Source organism: Ranitomeya variabilis, chromosome 3 (genome assembly GCF_051348905.1).
Source record: "Ranitomeya variabilis isolate aRanVar5 chromosome 3, aRanVar5.hap1, whole genome shotgun sequence".
In the NCBI taxonomy this organism is placed as follows: domain Eukaryota; kingdom Metazoa; phylum Chordata; class Amphibia; order Anura; family Dendrobatidae; genus Ranitomeya; species Ranitomeya variabilis.
Genome location: NC_135234.1, coordinates 537,809,620 through 537,831,651, shown reverse-complemented (window position 1 = coordinate 537,831,651; position 22,032 = coordinate 537,809,620). Strand labels below are relative to the sequence as shown.

Below are 22,032 nucleotides of genomic sequence, written 5' to 3'. Positions count from 1 at the left end.
GTCACGCTCGGAGTCGTAGGACTATGGCGGTGTGAAGGGTAGCGTACGATTGCGACGCGTGACGTTCACATCGCAACTACGTCAGAAAAAGCGTTAACATCGTAGAGTGTGACCGCTGGCTACGAGCTCGTACTGCGATGTCGAATATGACGCAAATGCGTCGTAATCGTAGCAGAATCGACCAGTGTGAAGGGGCCCTTAGAGCGAGCCTGTCAGCAGGATTTTGCTGAGTAAACTACAGGCATTGTCATGTTGGCTCCGTTATACTGATTAAAATTATACCTGGAGTGAAGACATCCTTCTTGTGTTTCTTGTGTAATTAGTGTTAGTTTTCAGTTAATGATATGCTTGTGATCTGGGGCAGGAATATAGGCAGAGTTTTATCTTCCTGCTCTAAGCCAGAGAAACCAAGGAAAGCCCTGCTCACAGGCCTGCCCGAAGCACAAACATGTTCCTCATCATAGACCGAGAGCAAGACAGTGCATGAATGACAAGTTATATGGTCCTGGAGCCAGTCATCCACTTAATTGTAACCTACTTTCTAAACTATAATAGACCCTTAAAGAGAAGCTATTGGAGAATAATCTAGTATATAAATCAGGATTTTGTGTCAAGTGTATTTTTATTTATTTTTTTACACGTCTCACAATCTGAATGGGAAAAAAAATGAAATCTTACAATTGTCACAATGGCCACAGGGGCTTTTATAGACTCCAACTTTCTGTAGCTTCAGAAAACACCGCCTATTGTGATTGGTGGATCCTGTGTTATCAGCTGTGTATAGAGGCAGGGCTGTGGAGTCTGAGTACATTTTGTTGGCGTTGGTATAAAATGAACCCACTCTATAATAAATTGGGTACAGTAGTACAATGCAGGACGTGCATAAGATATTTGTGAAAGTTTTGAAATGTCCTATAAATTTCTGCTCCTAATCTAAAGATCTCGGCTTTTAGTTGAGCTGATTCTGTGCTGCAGTTTATTCACATGCTCAGTAGTGACCAGTGCTGCTGTGGGGTCGGAGGTTTGGCTTACTGAATCCGCAGCGCTGGATGGTGTTACCGTACCTGCCATTGTAATCCTGCCCCTGATGATGAGGAAGAAATGAGTCTAAGGCTAGGTTCCCATTGCGTTAGGGCAATCCGTTTAGCGCTAAGCGCTAGCGGATTGCGCTAACGCAATGTCTTTTAAGGGGTTGCGTTAAACGTCCCCGCTAGCGCAGATCCCCGATCTGCGAGAGCGGGGAACGGACCTCGGGCGTGCCGCGGACGCTGCAAGCAGCGTCCGAGGCGCGCTACAAAAGAACGGCACATCGGTAGCGCGTGCCGAAAATGACACGCGCTAGCAATGCGCTTTAACATTGCCGGCAATGGGAGCGCTAACGGACGCGTTGAGCTGCGTTAATTTCGCAGTGCAACGCTGTCCGTTAGCGCTCACACTAAAACGCAATGGGAACCTACCCTAAGAAAGCCTTTCTAGTCAGTGTGAAGGTTACCAGTAACCCCCCTCCCCATATAAAGGCTGTGATAAGAAATGACCACTTTTTTTTTTTTATGCATGTATCATATATACCTGATTTATACAATGCCATTTTCTAATGATGGCTTCTTTTTATGTTGCACATCCAATGTCTATGATGGACAATGTCAAATGCCTTTTCCAATTGTATCCAGATACGCCACATTTATTCAGCACTAGCCAATTAGCACTGTGCATGTTATTAGTCTAACTCTACCAAACTGTTCTAGAAATAATTATACTTGGCTTTTTGAGGATTCTTGTGTGTAGTCCAGCTTGATTCACCATTAGGCTATCTGTTTTTTTGTTTTGTTTTTATGGCTGACACATGCAAAATTGTAATTTCTTAAAATTGTCAGTGACATGCAGAGATGCAATTTAAAGGTCTCAATGTAAAATCTGTAACGCAGCCCTTCAGCTACAATGTATGATTAATAATACTGGTATCCGAATGTGTTAGTGGGGCCCACGTTTTTCCTGCTACTTCTGCACCTCCTACAGCTATGCCCATGCGCAGACCTTGGATTGTAAAGACTGGCATCGTAGTGATTATACAGACAAAGATTAAGTCCTTTTTAAACAAGGATACGTTTTGTCTCTACTTACCAATATTGGTACTAATAACTGGTTCGGTACAATAATCTTGACTGTTTTTAAAGCCAGAAAATATTGGCGAGTACGAAATAGGAAACGTCTTCTCTGATATATATAAGACCCAAGAAGTTAATGCTCCGTGTTTGTTTGAATCTTGTTAGTAAGTAGCTCATTCCGGCAGGTCATATTGGTGGGGTCCAGCTACGGTAATGCATCCCAAACTAGTCCCAAGTATGGATGGCGGGACCACTTTCTATTTCCTTATGCTTGAAATTAATGTGGGCCCAAGCCACAATGTCCCCATCATTCTGATTTGTGTTGTATCTGACAACCCCACTAATATGCAAGGCATAACTATGTAGACATTAAACTGTCAAGTATTCAGGGTAGCAGATCTCGCACCTCTGTTAATAAGAAGTGAGAGGGTTTTTCCGTTCCTTGTAGAGTGCATGTATTCTTACAGTATGTTGTTCTAACTCCCAGGGGCAGTCTGCAGCAAAACGCCAAGGAAAATATAAAAAGGTACTGATGTTGGTTCCTCTTAACTTCATGATGATGCATATACTGTTAATCTGGAAGTGTCGCACAGCAGGTGTAGGACAGATATGTTTTGATCTTCTATTATATGATTGATTTCTGAAGTTCTCCATAATGCCATATGCCCGGTCCTTATAACCTTTTTCCCACTTTCCTGTTAATCTAGCCAGGATTAGCTGATATTCAGACATGCTTTATAAATCCGCTCTAAATATGAAAATCTCCCTTGATAACGTTGTGTTTTGTCTATTGATCATTTCATTGTCCGTTGTTTCCCTGCACTGAATAATCCCTTCTCAGTCAAATCAGCTGAATAGGGGAATAGGTAGCGGTAAATGCCATCCTGCCTTTGTCTAGAGAGCCATCACCTGTTTTATTGCCCCTTGTGCTTTTTTATGGGGCTTTCTGTTACATATGCCCCTAAACTAAGGATCAGTGCATATGGCATAAATCGCATACTGATAGGTAAGACGAAAGAAATCCTTATGGTGATAAGTGCTGAATGGAAACACATCTATAGTGTTGTAAGGGTTACGTTTCTCCTTGTGGAGAGCAAGACTTCTAAGCCATACAATGCTTTCCTACATCATGTGGTAAGATCCTTTCAAAGGATTGATAGTGACTTTTAGTATTACTACTTCCAATAGATGTCACTACAGTTCTTGTCCAGTTTTTGTTTTTTTTTCCCCGCCCCTTAGAGCTCCTTTTAAAGGGAATCTGTTACCAAGTTTTTGCTTCTGAATTTAAGAACAGCTTAATGTAGGGGCAGAGACCCTGATTCCAGCAATATGTCACTGGGCTGCTTAGTGTACTGGTAGTTTTTAATAAAATTTTTGGTATATCAGCAGGAAATTAACTCTAGAGGAGTACTTGGCCTTCTGCTGGGTAGTTGAACCATGCCTACACCAATGATCTCTGCTTATGCACAGTATACACCGAAAGCTGCCAATCAGTGATGTGGGCAGGGTTATGCAAAGCTCCGCATTCAGAAAATTGGTACATCTGCAGCAGAGAAATCCATTTGAAATAAACTGCAGCAAGCAGCCCAGTAAGTGACACATCGCTGCAAATGGGGTCTCGGCCACTACATCATGCTGCTCTTGTATGGGATAGCAAAAATCTGGTGACATATTTTCTCTTTAAAGGCCTCTTACCCAGCACTCCTGCTTTGCACTAATGAAGGATTTTCTGGTATGGTTTGTTATAATAGATCATGTGGCAAGGCCCTATTTAAAGGGTTGATTTTGACTTTTAGGATTGCTCCTTAAAGGTAATCTGTCAGCAGGATTGTGCACAGTAACCTACACACAGCGTCAGGTCGGCGCCGTTATACTGAGTAAAATGATACCTTGGGTGACGAAATTCGTGTTGTGGTTGTTGTTTAATCTTTATTTTCAGTTTTGAGTTAATGATATGCTCGTGCTCCGGGGCGGCCTGTGTGGTGGGGGTCTTCATGTGGAGCTCTGATTAGGTATTCACCAGTATGGCTTCTGACAGGTGACTGATCCCTCACTGACCAATCCCCTAGTTTGCATAATGAATACCTGTACAATACTGTACATACATTTCTTTAGTATGTGCAGATATTCATTCTGTAAACTAGGGGGCAGGTCAGTGAGGGATCAGTCACCTGTCAGCAGTCTTCATATTGAACAGCTAATCAGAGCACCTCATAAAGACCCCCCCCACAGGCCGCCCCGGAGCACGGGCATATCATTAACTCAAAACTGAAAATAAAGATTAAAAAGAACAACCACAAGACAGATTCCATCAGCCAAGGTATCATTTTACCTGACATTGTCTGTAGTTTACTGTGCACAGTCCTGCTGAGAGGATCCCTTTAATGGAAATTCCTGTTTGCTCTCTTTTATGAAGAGGTTATTTGCATGTTTAAAGGGAATCTGTCACACCCTGGGACGTATGTGACCTATGAATATGGGCACACAGGTAATAGAAATGTTACACTAGTCCTACCTGCATGCCTCATATTAATGGTCTTGCTGCTGAGAAATGTTATATTCTGTCTTTATGCTGCTGGTTTCTTCCAGGTTCCGGGGCGTGCGGTGCCTGGAATAAATCCCTGTCTTCATTATAATACTTACCCTCTCCCATGCACGTCAGTTACGGCCCCAGAAATACATACCTCCTCCTTCCTTCTGTGTGCACTGCATTCAGGGATCTTCTGCGCAGGCGACTTCCGGCGTGTGCGCCAATATGGTACACTCCCCACTTCCTCCCTAAACAGTCATTGCTATGTACACATTATTCCTAGCGATGACTATGCGGGGAGAGCACCTTATTGTCGCGCACACCGGCGGTCAGTGTCTCACCTGTGCAGAAGATCCCTGAATGCAGTGCTCACAGTAGGGAGGATGAGGTATGTATTGTGGAGGGAGTGCAGAGCACAGGATTCTGGGGCCATAACTGACATGCAAGGGAGTAGGGTAGTATTACAATGAAGACAGGAGGCAGGGAATTCTTACAGCCCCGGAGCCTGGGAGAAATCAGTAGCATAAAGATAGAATATAACATTTCTCCACAACAAGACCGTTAATGAGGCATACAGGTAGGACTAGTGTAACATTTCTATTACCTGTATGCCCATATTAATAGGTCATATATGGTCTGTCCTGGGGGGTGACAGATTCCCTTTAAATTATACTATTGCAGGCAGTGCTGTGCGCTGTACTGAAGAGAACCTGTTGGCGTGTTTTTACATATGGAAGTAGTGGTTTGACTGTTTAGGCGCTTATTACACAGTAAAAATGATTTATTTTTTTTCTGTGCATATGCAAATTACCAGTCATGAGAAAACTAAACTAGAAGCCATATGCAAATCAGGCTGGAAGCGCAGTCAATGCACTTAAAAGAAGCAGTCAGAGCATTGACCTGCTCCGCCTGATGTGCATAGGACTTAGTACATTTCTCGTGTGCACATTTTTACATTTGTAGAAATATGCATTTCTTTATCGCCTCTCATTGGGGGACACAGGAACCATGGGTGTATGCTGCTGCCACTAGGAGGCTGACACTATGCAAATAAAAAAGTTAGCTCCTCCTCTGCAGTGTACACCCCACCGACTGGCATTATACTCTTCAGTTTAGCTTAGTGTCAGTAGGAGGTGGACACGGGTCTTTCATTAGACCCTTATCTACCTCAATGTGCGTCGTTTCTTTTCAGGTTTTCCGGAAGGGATACAGGGTGAACAGTCACACCTGTAGTCCCACAAAGCGGACTATGAGTACGGCGTGTACTGCCACCCCGTATCCTCAGAGATCACTCACCAGGACCAAGATCCTAGCACACAAGCGTGCTCAGAAGTCCGGTCCTGGCTCCGTCCCCCACCCACTCGCCCACCAGAGCCTGTCGGTTGCGGAGACGAGGACGTCCATCAGCTCCCTGGATGTCTCATACCTTCTCTTCAGGTTAGTATCGGCGTGGGATGTTTTAGGTGAGTATTTCCTCCATCCCATCCCAGATTTTTCATGGGGGTGTCTTGTTAGGGGCTCCCTGACGGCAACCCTCTCATACCTGACATGCAGCGGCGCGGCCGGGATTGATTTTTCGCGCAGTGACCTCCGTAGGCACGCGCATTTCTTCCACCAAGCAGCATTATGACTGGGCCCTTAAAGGCTGCCGCGCTCCTATCCCCTGTGGACAGCTCTAAGGCTGCCGTGCGTTTCTCTGCGGCGCACTACCCGGCGCTGCGGTTTATCATGGGGCACTTCCACAGCGCGGCAGCCCTGCAGGCTGTTGCGCCGCTCCTCCCTGCGGCGCGCTGCTCTGGCACCACAGGTTGTCGCTCACTGCGGCGCCCCTTCAGCGGCACAGCCTGTGGGCTGCGGCGCCGCCTGTTTTCCCTTGCGGCGCACCATTTCGGCGCCGCGACTCTCCTCGGCCGCCGGCTCCTAATTTAGGCCCCGGCTTCAGCCGGGGCCTACTTCCGGCCTTGTGGCACTCCTTTGGGGACTTCGGACGTGCAGGCGCCGCGGCTCCTTCCTCGGCCGCCGGCTCCTAATTTAGGCCCCGGCTTCGGCCGGGGCCTACTTCCGGTCTTTACTCTCCCCCACTTCCGCTTCTGCGGGCGGGCTTTTTCCCGCCCGACATATGTGCCCTGCCCACCGGCGCCTCCGTGTCTGGCTCCGCCCCCTTCCTCCAGGGACACTCGTCTGGTGTACGCACCTTTTCGCAGCAGGGCACAGCACGATCTGGCAGGAGCTCACGCAGCACGCTCCACATCTTCGCCACCACATCTCTTCTGTGGGCACAGCACGATCTGCGGCAGGAGTTCTCCACTGACAAGCGGACATCTCCCAGGACCGGGTCCGTGAGTAGCTGCACTGCAGACTGACACCCCCCTCTGCCCCACTGTCCCCTAACCTGCTGGCATTTTCTTCAGGGACCTTTTCCAGAATGTCTAATTCTAAAGGGGGCCGCTCTCGTCCTCCTTCCTCTTCCTCTTCTACCATAGACAAGTACTTTGCATGTTCGTCCTGTAACAACAAACTTCCCTCAGGTCAGTCTTCTCCGCTCTGTCAGGCCTGCAGCAACCCGATTGTTCCCACCGCCCAGGATCCCCCGGCTGATCCGCCCGAGAGTGATACCCCCATCCCAGGCTGGGCCTCCTCTCTGTCTCAATCCGTGGCCGATTTGACACGGGTGTCTCAAACCCTGGTGTCCGTACTGGATCGGTTACCCCTGCAGACTCCAGCAGTAGCCAGCGGGTCCCAGGAACCGCCGCACGAGCCCTCTTTGATAAGCCACAAAAGGTCCAGGCAGGAATGTCGGTCTGAGTCCTCTTCTCGTTCTATCTCGCCACACGGCCCTCCCCTGCGGTCGGTGTCCCCCCGATCCTCCTCCCGAGTCAGGCGAGGCTCTCTCTGATGCGCCCTCGGAGGATTTTTCGGAGCTGGATTCTAACCAAATCGCCACCATGAGGGATATGGTCCAGAATCTCATTGGGGCAATAAACCAAACCTGTGGCATCAAGGATCTCTCTACAGAACCCGCAGATCAGGCGGTTTTGTTTAGACGGGCCAAACCACCTTCCAAGTTTTTTGCTCCTCATCCTGAATTCGTGGAAATCTTGGCCAGAGAGAGAGAGAACCCGACCAGACGTTTTCAGAGGGGAAAACGCCTGGGTGTGTTATATCCTTTTCCTCCAGAACTTACCGCCAATTGGACGGTCTCTCCCTCGTTGGATCCCCCTGTTTCCAGGCTATCCACCAACACGGTGCTTCCACTGTCCGGCGGAGAGTTATAGAATCCTTTGCGAAGTCAGCCTTTGAAGCGGCTGCAGCGGCTCTATGCCCAGCTTTTGCTTCCACTTGGGTCTCAAAATCTATTTCCAAATGGGCCAAAGATCTCCATCGAGGTATCCTGGACGGGGCGCCTCCCGCGCAACTAGCGGAGCTTGCCAACCAGATTTCCCACGCTGGTGAATACCTGGTCTCCGCCTCCCTGGATACCGCGTCTAGTGCGGCTCAGGCTTCCAGCAATGCTGTTGCCATCCGCCGGACCGTTTGGCTCAAGGCCTGGCAGGCGGACTTATCTTCCAAAAAGTCCCTTACCAGTCTGCCCTTCCAGGGCTCTCGTCTCTTTGGTCCCCAGCTGGACCAAATCATTAAGGACGCCACTGGGGGTACAAGTTCTCTTCTCCCCCAGGCTAAGCCTCGTCACCCTCCTCCTAGACGGCAGTTTCGATCCTTTCGGCCTTTTCGACGCTTCGCGGCGTCAAACTCTTTTGCCCAGCAGCAACAGAGGCCTCAGGCACGTCAAGAGAAGAAGGTGGTGTCCTTTAGGCCCACTCCGTCCTGGCGTCCTCGCTACTCCCAGGGTAGATCTTCCAGGCCCAGGACCGGAAGATCCACCTCTGCATGACTCTCAGCAAGACTCCAGCCCAACTCCCAGGTTGGGCGGCCGTCTTCTCTTTTTCAGGGACGCCTGGCTTTCCGCAGTAGAGGACGCATGGGTCAGGGAAGTTGTATCCTCGGGATACAAGATAGAGTTCGTTTCACGACCCCGGGATCGTTTCTTCGAATCCCGTCCTCCAAGAGATCCCGCTTTAGTTCCGGGCTTCTTTGCAGCCATCGCTTCTCTTCTCAAAGCCGGGGTTATCGTTCCCGTACCAGAAAAAGAACGTTTCACGGGTTTCTACTCGAACCTTTTTGTGTTACCAAAAAAGGACGGCAAGGTTCGTCCCATTCTGGACCTCAAATTGCTGAACAGGAGAGTTCATCTGAGACGCTTCAGGATGGAATCTCTTCGTTCAGTAATTGCTTCCATGGAGGCCCAGGAATTTCTGTACTCAATCGACATCCAGGACGCCTACCTCCATGTCCCGATATTTCCCGGACATCACCGTTTCCTGCGCTTTGCAGTGCTCCGGGAACATTTTCAGTTCGTCGCCCTGCCGTTCGGCCTCGCAACCGCTCCAAGGGTGTTCACAAAGATCATGGCGGCACTGATGGCCATCTTGAGAGTCAGAGGCCTGGTCCTTTTTCCTTACCTCGACGACATCCTCATCAAGGCTCCATCCTTTGCTCAGGCTCACGAAAGCCTGTCTATTGTTATCGACACCTTAGTCCGTTTCGGGTGGCTGGTCAACCGGAAGAAGTCCTGCCTTATCCCTTCTCAGCGCATCATCTTTCTGGGCATGCTTTTCGACACTCGTCAGACCAGAGTCTTCCTTCCCAAAGACAAGAAATCCACCCTTTGTTGGGACATGCGCTTGCTCCAGGGTCCTCGGCCTCCCTCCCTCCGTTCGGCCATGAGGGCTCTGGGGAGGATGGTAGCAACATTGGAAGCGATTCCCTTCGCCCAATTTCACTCGCGACCCCTCCAGCAAGCCATTCTGTCTCAATGGGACAGGTCTGTCTTCTCGCTGGATCGGCCAATCCGTCTCTCTTCTCGGGTCAAACGGTCTCTCAACTGGTGGCTGACGTCACCTCTTGTCTCCCAGGGCAGGTCCTTCCTTCCAGTTCACTGGCAGGTGGTGACGACGGACGCCAGCCTGCTCGGCTGGGGTGCGGTGTTTCGCCACCTGACTGTCCAGGGCCGTTGGTCGTCGCAGGAGTCGTCTCTGCCAATCAATGTCCTCGAAATTCGGGCCATTTTTCTGTCCCTCCGCCACTGGGAAACTATTCTCAGGGGCCTGCCAGTCCGGGTCCAGACGGACAATGCCACGGCCGTGGCATATGTCAACCATCAGGGGGGGACCCGGAGCTCCTTGGCCCTTGCCGAGGTATCCAAGATCCTCCTTTGGGCAGAGGCTACAGTTCCGGTGATATCCGCGGTGCATATCCCCGGCGTGGACAACTGGGCCGCCGACTTCCTCAGCCGCGAGGGCCTCTCGGCAGGGGAATGGTCCTTGCATCCGGAGGTCTTCCATCAGATTTGTCTTCGATGGGGGACTCCGGACGTGGACCTCACGGCGTCTCGAATGAACAGGAAGGTTCCGCAGTTCGTCTCCAGGTCTCGCGATCCTCTCGCAGTGGGCGTCGACGCTCTGGCCAGCCCTTGGTCACAGTTCGGGCTGCCTTACCTGTTCCCACCCCTTCCACTTCTTCCCAAGCTGTTGAAGATCAAAGCGGAAGGGGTGCCGGTCATCCTGATCGCCCCGGATTGGCCCAGGAGAGCTTGGTTCGCAGAGCTCATCAACCTTCTCGCGGACGCTCCCTGGCGCCTTCCAGACAGGCCCGATCTGCTGTCTCAGGGTCCGATCTGCCACCCGAATTCTCGGTTGCTCAGTTTAACGGCGTGGCTGTTGAGACCGCGGTTCTAAGAGCGTCCGGCCTTTCAGACCGGGTGATTCACACCATGATTCAGGCTCGGAAGCCTTCGTCTTCCAGGATCTACTACCGTACCTGGAAGGCTTACTTCCGTTGGTGCGAGTCCAACCGCGTTCCATCTATGACCTTTTCCCTGCCTTCTCTTTTGGCCTTCCTTCAGGCAGGACTGGATTCGGGCCTGGCTCTTAGCTCCCTGAAGGGCCAGGTTTCTGCACTTTCCATCCTCTTTCAGAAGACTTTAGCTTCTCGGCCACAGGTTAAGACCTTCCTTCAAGGAGTGGCCCACACTGTCCCACCGTACAGGGCCCCTGTGGATGCATGGGATTTGAACCTGGTACTGGACGTCCTGAGGGTTTCTCCCTTTGAGCCCCTTCTATCAGTTCTATCTTGGTAGGTGTCCTTTCTTGTGGCCATCACGTCTATTCGCCGCGTTTCCGAATTGGCGGCTCTGTCTTGCCGACCTCCGTTTTTGGTCATTCACCAGGATAAGGTGGTCTTCCGGCCTCCACCTTCTTTTCTTCCTAAGGTGGTTTCAACCTTCCACCTCAACGAGGACATCATTTTACCTTCCTTTTGTCCAGCTCCGACTCATCCTCTGGAGCGCTCTTTGAACAAGCTGGGCCTTGTCAGGGCTGTGAGGATCTACCTGGATAGAACCTCCACTTTTCTCCTACGCCTCATTGGGGGACACAGGACCATGGGTGTATGCTTGCTGCCACTAGGAGGACACTAAGTAGACAGATTAACTCCTCCTCTGCAGTATACACCCCTTCACTGGATACAATTTCAACCAGTTCTTGCTTAGTGTCTTAGGAGGCACTTGGGTCTTTTTTCCCAGACCCCAACTTTATTTTAATTTTTGATTTTTTAATTTTATGTAAATTTTTAATTTTTTATTTAACGGAGTGAAGGGGGCGACGGGTCCTTTTTTTTCATAGGGTCCGCTCTCCCCCGAACTAACAACAGGCGAGCACGGCGAGTATACCTCCCCGTCCCTCTCCTGCGACGTATGGCGCACGAAAAGTTTGCGCCAGGGCAACGGTTCCTCTTGGTCCCGATTTCCCCCAACCCCCTCCAGGACCCTGCATTACAGCAATGTAATCTGGAGAAGAATGCAGTCCGGAGGGGATGTTGTGCCGCAGCCCCCTCTGCTACAGCAGCTTGATGCATCAGGGGCCTCTCCATCCCCATCCAGGGTGCATGGATTGAGTTCACATCCTCACAGAAGCACCCGCAGACCTGTGAGAACCGGGACTATGGTGGCTGTAAGTACCTTCAGGGGACTCCCCCCTGCTCCCCCTTAGCGGTAGCGATGCGGTCCGGGTCCCCAGGGAGAGGCACCGCCGACCGGGGGTCGGTGGTGCTCGGCGGCGCTCCGTCGCGGCCGCCGCCGCACATCGTCGGCAGGCCCCAAAAATTTAGTCCCCGGCTTCTTCAGCCGGAGTAGGCCGCAGTGGGGAAAATCTCCTCCCACGGCCGTAGCTCCGCCCCCTGCATCGGCGCTTCTCGCCTGGGACGAGAGGCGCCCTCCAAATCTCGGGGGCCATATTTCCTCTTTCCCTGCACGGAGCCCTCGCTTCCACTGCGCTCCAAGGAGAGCTTCTGGACAAAGAACCGCCATATCTCTCTCTGGGGACACACAGGACCGTGGGTAAGCTGTTTCAAGAAAGCTTAACCCCTTCTCTGCGTATACTGCCCGCTCTGTCCCCAAGGCACTATGTCTCAATCCAAGGAGACAAAAAAGGGTAACAAGAAGCACACAGTGTTTTTCACTGTATGTGCCACTTGCAATGCGGCCCTGCCCCGAGCCCACACTAGCCCTTTGTGTGCAGATTGCGTTTCGCCCTCTGTGCAGCCGCCCCTTGCCGATGCCGCAGCCGTCGACCCGGTAGAGCCTAGTCCCCCTGAGTGGGCAACCTCTCTGTCACGATCTGTGGCTTCCCTAGCCAGGGCAATTGACTCCCTCCGGGGCCCCCCTCCAGGTCGGACCGTGGAGGATTCAGACGACGGTATGGATTCGTCTACCAGCAGGGGGCGTACCCGGTCACTTTCTACCCGGGGCTCGAGAAAACGTGTTCACGTTTCATCCCCTGACCATGAGCTAGCAGGCCCTTCAGTACCTGCAAGCTCCGCTTCCAGGTCCCCTTCCCCAAACTCGGATGACTCTGAATATGAGTCCGACATTTCCTACGTTCAGGACCCCCCCTCCTTCCAAGAGTCTCTCGACTCTCTCATTGAGGCGGTAAACCAGACCCTGAAGGTGACTGAGGACTCCGCTTCGGAACCCGAACATGTGGTGTCTTTCAAAAAAACTAAACGTGTTAAAAAGGTTTTTGTCACTCACCCTCACTTTAAAGAGATTGTACAAAAACATAGGGATCGCCCAGATAAACGCTTCATAGGACAAAAGTCCATCGAGGCCAAATACCCTTTTGCTCGGGAATTAGTCAAAGACTGGCTGCAGTCTCCCTCGGTGGACCCTGCTGTGTCACACCTCGCGTCCAAGACCATCCTGTCTCTTTCGGACGGTTCCTCCGTTAAGAATCCCTCCGATCGCCAGATTGATTACCTGGCTCGTTCCGCCTTCGAGGCCACAGGAGCGTCTCTTCCCATCCTTCGCCGCCTCTTGGGTGGCTAAGGCTATGGTCTCTTGGACCGAGACTCTTTCCTCTAACATCCAAGCCAGTGATTTACCTCCAGAAGCCAGCATCCTGGTTAACCAGATAGCGCAAGCCGGAGACTTCATAGTCAACGCCTCTATGGACGCAGCCAATTGCGCTGCACAGGCAGCCGCCAATGCAATCTCCATCAGGAGAGCCCTGTGGCTCAGGGATTGGCGAGCAGATTCGGCTTCTAAACGTTCTCTAACAGCCCTGCCTTACCAGGCTGGTCGGTTATTTGGAGAAAAATTGGACCAAATGATCTCGGATGCTACCGGAGGGAAAAGTAAATTTCTCCCCCAGCAAAAGCCTACCCGGCCCTTTCGGTACCAACAGCAACCTCCATTTCGGCCTTTTCGGCCCAATACCAGCTGGTCTTCCACATCCCCTACCCCCGCATCAGGACGAGGTTCGCGCGGTGGCCGAGGCACCCAGGTCTCTTACAGACGTAATCGTAACTGGAGACCCAGGCCTAAACCTCCCGGATCTAAGGGATCCGCATCCCATGGATCCTCCGCCCAATGACTTCTTGCATCATCCGGTGGACTCCAACAAAGTAGGCGGACGTCTACTCTTGTTCCGTCAAGCCTGGCTCTCAGTCGTTTCCGACGAGTGGGTCAGAGAACTGGTGTCCACCGGATACAAAATAGAATTTTCCTCCCCCCCCCTACACGCTTCTTCCAGTCTTGCCCTCAAAGGTCAAAGGCCACAGCGTTTCTCCAGGCAATTCGGGCACTACAAAGGGACGGAGTCATTATTCCGGTCCCCCTAGAACAAAGATTCAAGGGTTTCTATTCGAATCTGTTCGTGGTCCCAAAGAAGGACGGATCACTACGGCCGATCCTAGACCTAAAGCTACTAAACAGATTCATACAGATCCGACACTTCAGGATGGAATCCCTCCGTTCTGTGGTCGCGTCTATGGAAAAGGGAGAATTCCTGGCATCCATAGACATCAAGGATGCCTACCTGCACATACCGATCTTCCCTCCGCATCAGCAGTTCCTTCGCTTCGCCTTTTGCGGGGAACACTTCCAATTTGTGGCCTTGCCCTTCGGTCTCGCCACCGCTCCCAGAGTTTTCACGAAGGTCATGGCGGCTGCCATGGCCATTCTTCATTCCAGGGGAGTGGTGGTAATTCCGTACTTGGACGACCTACTGATAAAGGGTCCTTCCTACCCAGCGTGCGAAGAGTCCGTCGCTCTCACGGTGGATACTCTTTCTCGCCTGGGATGGAAGATAAACTTCGAAAAATCTTTTCCAATTCCGGCTCAACAAATCTCCTTCCTGGGGATGATACTGGACACTTCCCGCGGTCTGGTCATACTCCCTCAAGACAAGGCTTTGGCCTTGCAGCAGGGAGCCCAGCGTCTTTCTCGTCCAGTATCCCCCTCCATTCGCGCCAGCATGCGAGTTCTCGGGCAGATGGTAGCGACCATGGAAGCGGTCCCATTTGCGCAGTTTCACCTCCGTCCCCTGCAGCATGCGCTACTGTCGGCTTGGGACGGCAAACCTTCCTCCCTCGACCGCCGTTTCATCCTGTCCCCTCGGGTCAGGAAGACCCTCAGGTGGTGGACGCTGAAGTCCTCCCTATCCCAGGGAAGGTCCTTTCTCCCAGTACGGTGGCTGGTGGTGACCACCGATGCCAGTCTCATAGGCTGGGGAGCGGTCTTCAAACATCACACAGCCCAGGGGCGGTGGTCCATTCAAGAGTCTCGCCTTGCCATCAATATCCTCGAGATTCGAGCTATCAGGCTAGCTTTGTTCCAGTTTCACCGACTTCTGGCAGGTCATCCAGTCAGAATCCAGTCCGACAACGCCACGGCAGTGGCGTACATCAACCGTCAGGGCAGAACTCGCAGCAGGACGGCCATGCTCGAGGTGTCTCACATCCTCCATTGGGCGGAGTCGAACCATTCGCCCATCTCGGCGATCCACATTCCAGGTGTGGAAAATTGGGCGGCGGACTTCCTCAGCCGCCAGGGCATCGCCTCCGGAGAGTGGTCCCTACACCCGGAGGTCTTCCAGCAGATTTGCCATCGCTGGGGGACCCCGGATGTGGATCTCATGGCTTCCAGGATGAACAACAAGGTTCCTCAGTTCTTTGCTCGGTCCCTCGACCCACGGGCCCTCGGAGTAGACGCCCTGGTCCTGCCTTGGCACCAATTCCGCTTCCCGTACATTTTTCCTCCTCTTCCCCTACTACCGAGGGTCATCAAAAAGATCAGGGCAGAGGGGGTACCAGTGATTCTCGTCGCGCCAGACTGGCCGCGTCGGGCATGGTACGCCGAGCTGGTTCAGCTAGTAGCCGACGTCCCCTGGCGGCTTCCAGATCGCGCGGATCTTCTTTCACAGGGCCCGATTTACCACCAGAACTCAAGGGCCCTGTCTGACGGCCTGGCCGTTGAGTCCTGGATTCTAGGCCAAGCGGGTTTCTCTCCCAGAGTGTCCTCCACCATGATCAGAGCTAGGAAACCTGTTTCCATGCGTAGTTACCACCGTACCTGGCGAATTTTTTTCTCATGGTGCGAGGCACAGGGACGATCTCCTCTAGTTTTTTCTATTCCTTCCATACTGGAGTTTCTTCAGTCCGGATTAGAGTCGGGACTTGCCCTTAGCTCCCTAAAGGGTCAGGTTTCGGCATTGTCAGTCCTTTTCCAGCGGAAGATTGCGAATAGGTTGCCGGTGAAAACTTTCTTCCAGGGAGTTTCCCGTGTGGCGCCTCCCTACAAGTCACCCTTGGATCCGTGGGATCTCAACCTAGTTCTCGGAGCTCTTCAGGAGTCTCCCTTCGAACCGTTACAGGACGTTTCCTTGACCTTCCTTTCTTGGAAGGTAGTCTTCCTAGTAGCCGTCACGTCCATCAGAAGGGTCTCGGAGTTGGCTGCGCTCTCCTGCCGTCCTCCCTTTCTAATTTTTCATCCGGACAAGGCGGTATTGAGGACCTCTCCGACCTTTTTACCCAAGGTCGTCTCCTCTTTCCACCTCAATGAGGAGATTGTTCTGCCTTCGTTCTGCCCGGCACCTGTCCATCGCATCGAAAAGGCTCTACACACTCTTGATGTGGTGAGGGCTCTTCGTCGGTACGTCTCAAGGACGGCTCCCTTCCGCACGTCAGACGTCCTGTTCGTACTTCCAGAGGGGCCCAGGAAGGGTTCTCCTGCTTCAAAAGCCACTCTGGCAAAATGGATTCGGTCAGCCATTCAAGAATCCTATCGTGTCAAAGGTGTTCCTATCCCAGCTGGGATCAAGGCTCATTCTACTCGGTCGGTGGGCGCCTCGTGGGCCATTCGACACCAGGCGTCAGCACAGCAGGTCTGCAAGGCTGCGACGTGGTCCAGCTTTCACACTTTTACCAAGCATTACCACATTCATTCTATCTCTTCTGCAGACGCCGCCCTTGGTAGGCGCATTCTGCAAGCGGCAGTTCCTTGAGCCGTAAGCCAGTGGTACATGGGGTATTAGCATATTGCTCCCCACCCAGGGACTGCTTTTGTACGTCCCATGGTCCTGTGTCCCCCAATGAGGCGTAGGAGAAAAGGAGATTTTTGTTTACTTACCGTAAAATCTTTTTCTCCGAGCCACTCATTGGGGGACACAGCACCCACCCTGTTAGCCTGTTTTGGCTTGTTGTTACTTCTTTGGTTTTGACATAGTTGTCTTTGTTCATGCTCCTACTGCTTTACTACCGAACTGGTTGAAATTGTATCCAGTGAAGGGGTGTATACTGCAGAGGAGGAGTTAATCTTTCTGTCTACTTAGTGTCCTCCTAGTGGCAGCAAGCATACACCCATGGTCCTGTGTCCCCCAATGAGTGGCTCGGAGAAAAAGATTTTACGGTAAGTAAACAAAAATCTCCTTTTCGAAAGACTGATTCCTTTTTCGTCATTCCTGATGGCACGCGCAGAGGCCAACCGGCTTCTAAGGCGACTATTGCTCGCTGGATCAGAATGGCAATTTTGGAGGCTTACCGGGTCAAGAACAGAGTGCCCCCTCCTGGGATTAAGGCTCACTCTACCCGGGCAGTCGGCGCCTCCTGGGCGGTGCGCCACAGGGCTTCCGCCCTACAGCTTTGCAAAGCGGCAACTTGGTCTTCCATCCACACGTTCGCCAAATTTTACAAGGTCCATACCTACGCTTCGGCGGATGCCAGCCTAGGCAGAAGGATCTTGCAGGCGGCAGTGGTGAGTCATCTGACCTGATGGAAGTCTGTTTTTCCCGCCCTTGGGACTGCTTTGGGACGTCCCATGGTTCCTGTGTCCCCCAATGAGAGGCGATAAAGAAAACAGGATTTTTGGTTGCTTACCGTAAAATCTGTTTCTTGGAGCCTCCATTGGGGGACACAGCTCCCTCCCAATGTTTCTGTTACATGTTTTATGACTGTTCTCATGTTTACAATTCTCAAGTTTGTGGTTATGGTTTTTCAACCTTGTTACTTATTTCCTACTGCTTTCTCACTAACTGAAGAGTATAATGCCAGTCGGTGGGGTGTACACTGCAGAGGAGGAGCTAACTTTTTTTATTTGCATAGTGTCAGCCTCCTAGTGGCAGCAGCATACACCCATGGTTCCTGTGTCCCCCAATGGAGGCTCCAAGAAACAGATTTTACGGTAAGCAACCAAAAATCCTGTTTTTTGTTTTGTAGAGATCCAATGTGTCATGAGAAATGTAGCACAGAAATCATATGTAAATCAGGTTGCAAGCGCATTTGGGGCATCATTGATGCAGGTCTGCCTACTCCAAGTGCATAGACTATGCCCGTGCACGTCTGGGCTGATTATTATTTGACTTTACACTAGATTTGGTACATCGGATCTCTAATAATAAAAAATGTAACTTTTTTTTTTCTTTTCCCCCCAAGCACCTAAACAGCCTTTGCACTACTTCCCCAACTAAAGTTCTGGCTGTTTTGCTTCCCCCATGGAGTACTACCTCCACACGTTAGGGTATGTGCACACGCTGCGGATTTTTCTGCGGATCCGCTGCGTTTCCGCAGCTGCGGATCCGCAGAGGTTTCCCATGCATTTACAGTACCATGTAAAGCTATGGGAAGTGAAATCCGCAGTGCACATGCTGTGGAAAAAAACACGCGGAAACGCAGTGGTTTATTTTCCACAGCATGTCAATTCTTTGTGCGGGTTCCACTGCGGGTTTACACCTGCTCCAATAGAAATCTGCAGGTGAAAACCCGCAGAGGAAACTGCAATAGAAACTGCGATAAATCCGCAGTAAAAACCGCAGCGGTTCTGCACTGCGGATTTATCAAATCCGCTGCGGAAAATTCCACAATGGAATCCGCAGCGTGTGCACAAGCCCTTATACTTTGTGTAGTTCCATCAGATTACTTTTCCTGTTTGTGTGATCACTCTGTGATTGATGTGCAGCCATGAGGCCGTAGTGTTTGGTTGTGACTTCTGTACGGTGACTGTAAAGCTGTCAGCACTGGATTCCTCTGTTGGTTTTGCACTCTGCATGTAGACATGATCTCTGTGTGATACTTTGGATTTATCGTGTCTTTAGAGCTGTTGTAAGCTGTGCCTATAGTGTAGAAAATACCAATGTAGCACACACTCCTTATGGATTAGATGCACTTTGTATATAATAAAGTGAGCTTTTTTTTTTAAATTTATTCTCATCTTTTGCCATCAATATTTTTGCGTTGCTGTTTTTTTAATGACTACTGCATTTGACACTGTTATGCCTTGGTTATCCCAAAAGTATGTGTTTCCTCGTGAGCCCAAGAATAACCTTTACAACTCTATAGATATACAGTGTATCACCAGGATATCTTTCTGTAAAAAATGTAACATGTAACATGGCTTTGTTGTTTTGCAGGATGTGGTTTCCGTTCATTATCACTTGATACCATCGGTAAATAAACCAAAGAATGGCAATAAGGATAAGGAAAAAGAAGCGGAGAAAGAAAAGGATGTGAAAGAGGAGTTTGCCGAAGCTCTCCGAGATTTGAAGATACAATGGATGACAAAGTGGGTTAACACCGTAATACAGAATATTATACAGGTGGCCTATTCTTAATATTGTAGTAAAGGAACTTGGCACTCGGCACTTGTTTTTGTTACTATTCTTAATATTGCCCATCAATTACAGATGCTTGGATATCCAGTCATGGATTATGGCGGTTTTGGTAGTGTTTGGGCCATGTCCCTTCTCTATCAGGCACAGCGCATTACATTTTATAGTGGTTGAGCCTAATACTGCAGCTCCATTCATTTGGATAGACCTGTGACTCGGAGGGCTCCAAGACCAGGCACATCATCTGCCATTGTGTTCATTGTCTACATATTAGGGTATGTGCACACGCTGCGGATTTTGCTGCGGATCCGCAGCAGTTTCCCATGCGTTTACAGTATAATGTAAACCTATGGGAAACGAAATCCGCAGTGCACATGCTGCGGAAAAAACCTCGCAGAAACACAGCGGTTTACATTCCGCAGCATGTCAATTCTTTGTGCGGATTCCGCTGCGGGTTTACACCTGCTCCAATAGAAAACTGCAGGTTGTAAACCTGCAGCGGAAACCGCAATAGAAACCGCGATAAATCCGCAGGAAAATCCGCAGTCCTCCAGATTACGTGTGCACATACCCTTAACGTTCTCCTTGGAGTGGTGCCGCTTGTTTAATCCAGTCGGCTGGACAGACTGCACAGCCATCCCATTGTTAACATACACCCTGTGGGGCATGTTTGCCTGCAAGTCAGTGTCCACCATGCTTTGGTGTGCAGGAAACTGAGGCTGACACACAGCGAGGGGTTAGCTTGTCTGCGTATAAGGACCAGCGCTCTGTTATTCTAGTTCTGATATTGTACTGTATATGTGTGTACTATGGTCGGCTCGGTGCTGTTGTTGTGGCATAATGAAAATTTCCTGTTACTGCAGACTTGAAAGCAATGACCTCTTCAGCGAACTCAAAGAATCCTTTCCCAATCATCTTCCCCTGTACGTGGCAAGGCTTCATCAGCTGGACTCTGACAAGGTAAGGTGCATTTGCCCTCTATGCTGCGTTTCTCATGATACATTTTTGTAAAGATACAATATCTTATTTTTATTGGAGGACAATCCATTGCTCAGTCAAACCACTACTTCTAGAGGTAAAAAAAAACCACGCAGGCACCTTCCCTATGGATGTAATTTTTTTTTTTTTTTTTAGATGTGTTTTAAATTAAACTGCCCCATTCTCCTCTCCCTCACACTTTTTTGTTATTTTATTCCAGTCTGTATTTAGAGCTATCTGGCTTTGAACCACCCTTATTTATACATCAATATGTTGGCTTTTGCACTGAAGGGCCCAACTTGACCATACAGTACAGTGGTGGTAAAAAGGAGCATGTCTTTGTCCGATGAGTTACACAAGTTGTCACATTTAGGTCACAATATTACTGGCACTGACTTTTTTTTTTTTTTCTTTTTTTTTTTTTGTGGGTGGGGGGGCATTGGTTGTTTTAATCTGTTCTTATTTAGTAGCGGTTGTAAATTTTTTAATTTATTTATTTTTTTCCTCCATGTCTATGAATTTATAATTAGACATTCTTTTTCTTCCTCAACACCATCAAAAATGTTTAATATTCCATAGCTGAGCGAGGTTGTGCACCTCCTTTTTATAGAAGTTGCCTGTTGGTCAAAAATATGAGTGAGTACAAAGTAAATTTGTATAAAATTTAGAGACTTGTAAATTTTTTACAGGGTAAGGCCAAATTTTCACACCAATGAAACAAGCTATTTTACTTGCCCGTTGGCTCTCCTGAGCTTCTGTGGTATGGGCAGTCTGCTTGGGGCAGAAGACTCACTTGTTGTGGTGGGTGTTGCCGTCCAAGTGTGGTCTTTGTCTCATGGACTGGTGAATTTGGTGTTGCCCGGCCTGTTGCGTACAGGATCGCTGCCTACAATTAAGAATGCCATGATTTGGTCTATCTGAGGAACAGAAAAAACTGTCCCATGATCATTTTTTGCATTTTTTTCTTCAGACGAAGTCTGATTTATAGTCTTGCCCTCTCCTATAGCAGTACTTAATATTAAATACCCATATTGTTTTTTTTGCAAATCTATAGAAGAGGGGTAAAATAAAGGTAAGTTCTTCTTCATACGGACGGTACTGTCAGAGAATGGAACTCCGCTTTTACTAACCTATTCCCAGTTAATGGTTTTACATGATCATACGCTCAGGTCGTTTTAAGGCAGAAAAAGTATGAGTGGTATATTCACAATATTGGGAGAGGAAAATTTTAGAAAATAAAATGAGCGCATTTACAGCTTTGATAGCACTATTAAAGTGTCCACTTCACTGTAAAATATCCAGTAATGGTAACCATTCCATTCATTTCTGCAGGATTTCTTCAGTGTTCTTTCTGTTCTTGCTCTTTTATGTCTTTTATGTTTGGTCACTTTCTGGTCGGTAGAAACCCTCCAGGCACAGCTGATCCACTTGTCTTATATCTGCTCCATCACCTTCGCAGTCAGTGTGAGACTAATGTTTTCTCTGGTGGTCGTTCAATTCCTGTGTCCTGCATCGCCCCTCTCAGGTCCTGCCAAAAGCATTGCATAGAATATCTGTTCATCTTTTTGGGCGTTTCACTTTTATTCTGCACTTGGCTTTTTTAGAAACCTCTTGACGTGTTATAGAATTGTCAGAAGTTTCAGTGGGGGTCTGAGTGCTGACCATTCAATAATGAAGTTACATTTTAAAAGCGACACCCTGGCTCATTTTCCTACCCATGAAGACATTTTTTGTGCCATCCACTTTTTATTTTAAACTAGTTAAGATCGATTGCTACAATGTCACAACAACTGTATATACATCTGTATATCGTTGCTGCTGATCAGTTTCATACAGTAAGATTTTTTTTTTTTTTCACCTTTAGTGTGAACATGCCCCTAAATCCCTTCTAAAATGAAGTTGGAAAATCCTGCATGTACCTGTG

At 49.6% G+C, this 22,032-nt stretch overlaps 1 protein-coding gene across 4 annotated transcripts in view; it reads left to right on the top strand.

Annotated features, from left to right (window-relative positions):
- TPP2 (tripeptidyl peptidase 2) overlaps positions 1 to 22,032 on the top strand; it is a 117,237-nt gene that overhangs the window by 86,736 nt on the left and 8,469 nt on the right. For 2 of the 4 annotated variants that reach the window (XM_077297062.1, XM_077297064.1), the window contains exons 24-26: positions 2,593 to 2,631; positions 18,933 to 19,084; positions 19,994 to 20,090. In XM_077297062.1, coding sequence (XP_077153177.1) covers positions 2,593 to 2,631; positions 18,933 to 19,084; positions 19,994 to 20,090 — 288 coding nt within the window. The remainder of the gene's footprint in view (positions 1 to 2,592; positions 2,632 to 18,932; positions 19,085 to 19,993; positions 20,091 to 22,032) is intronic. The other 2 variants (XM_077297063.1, XM_077297065.1) reach the window with 1 other exon arrangement.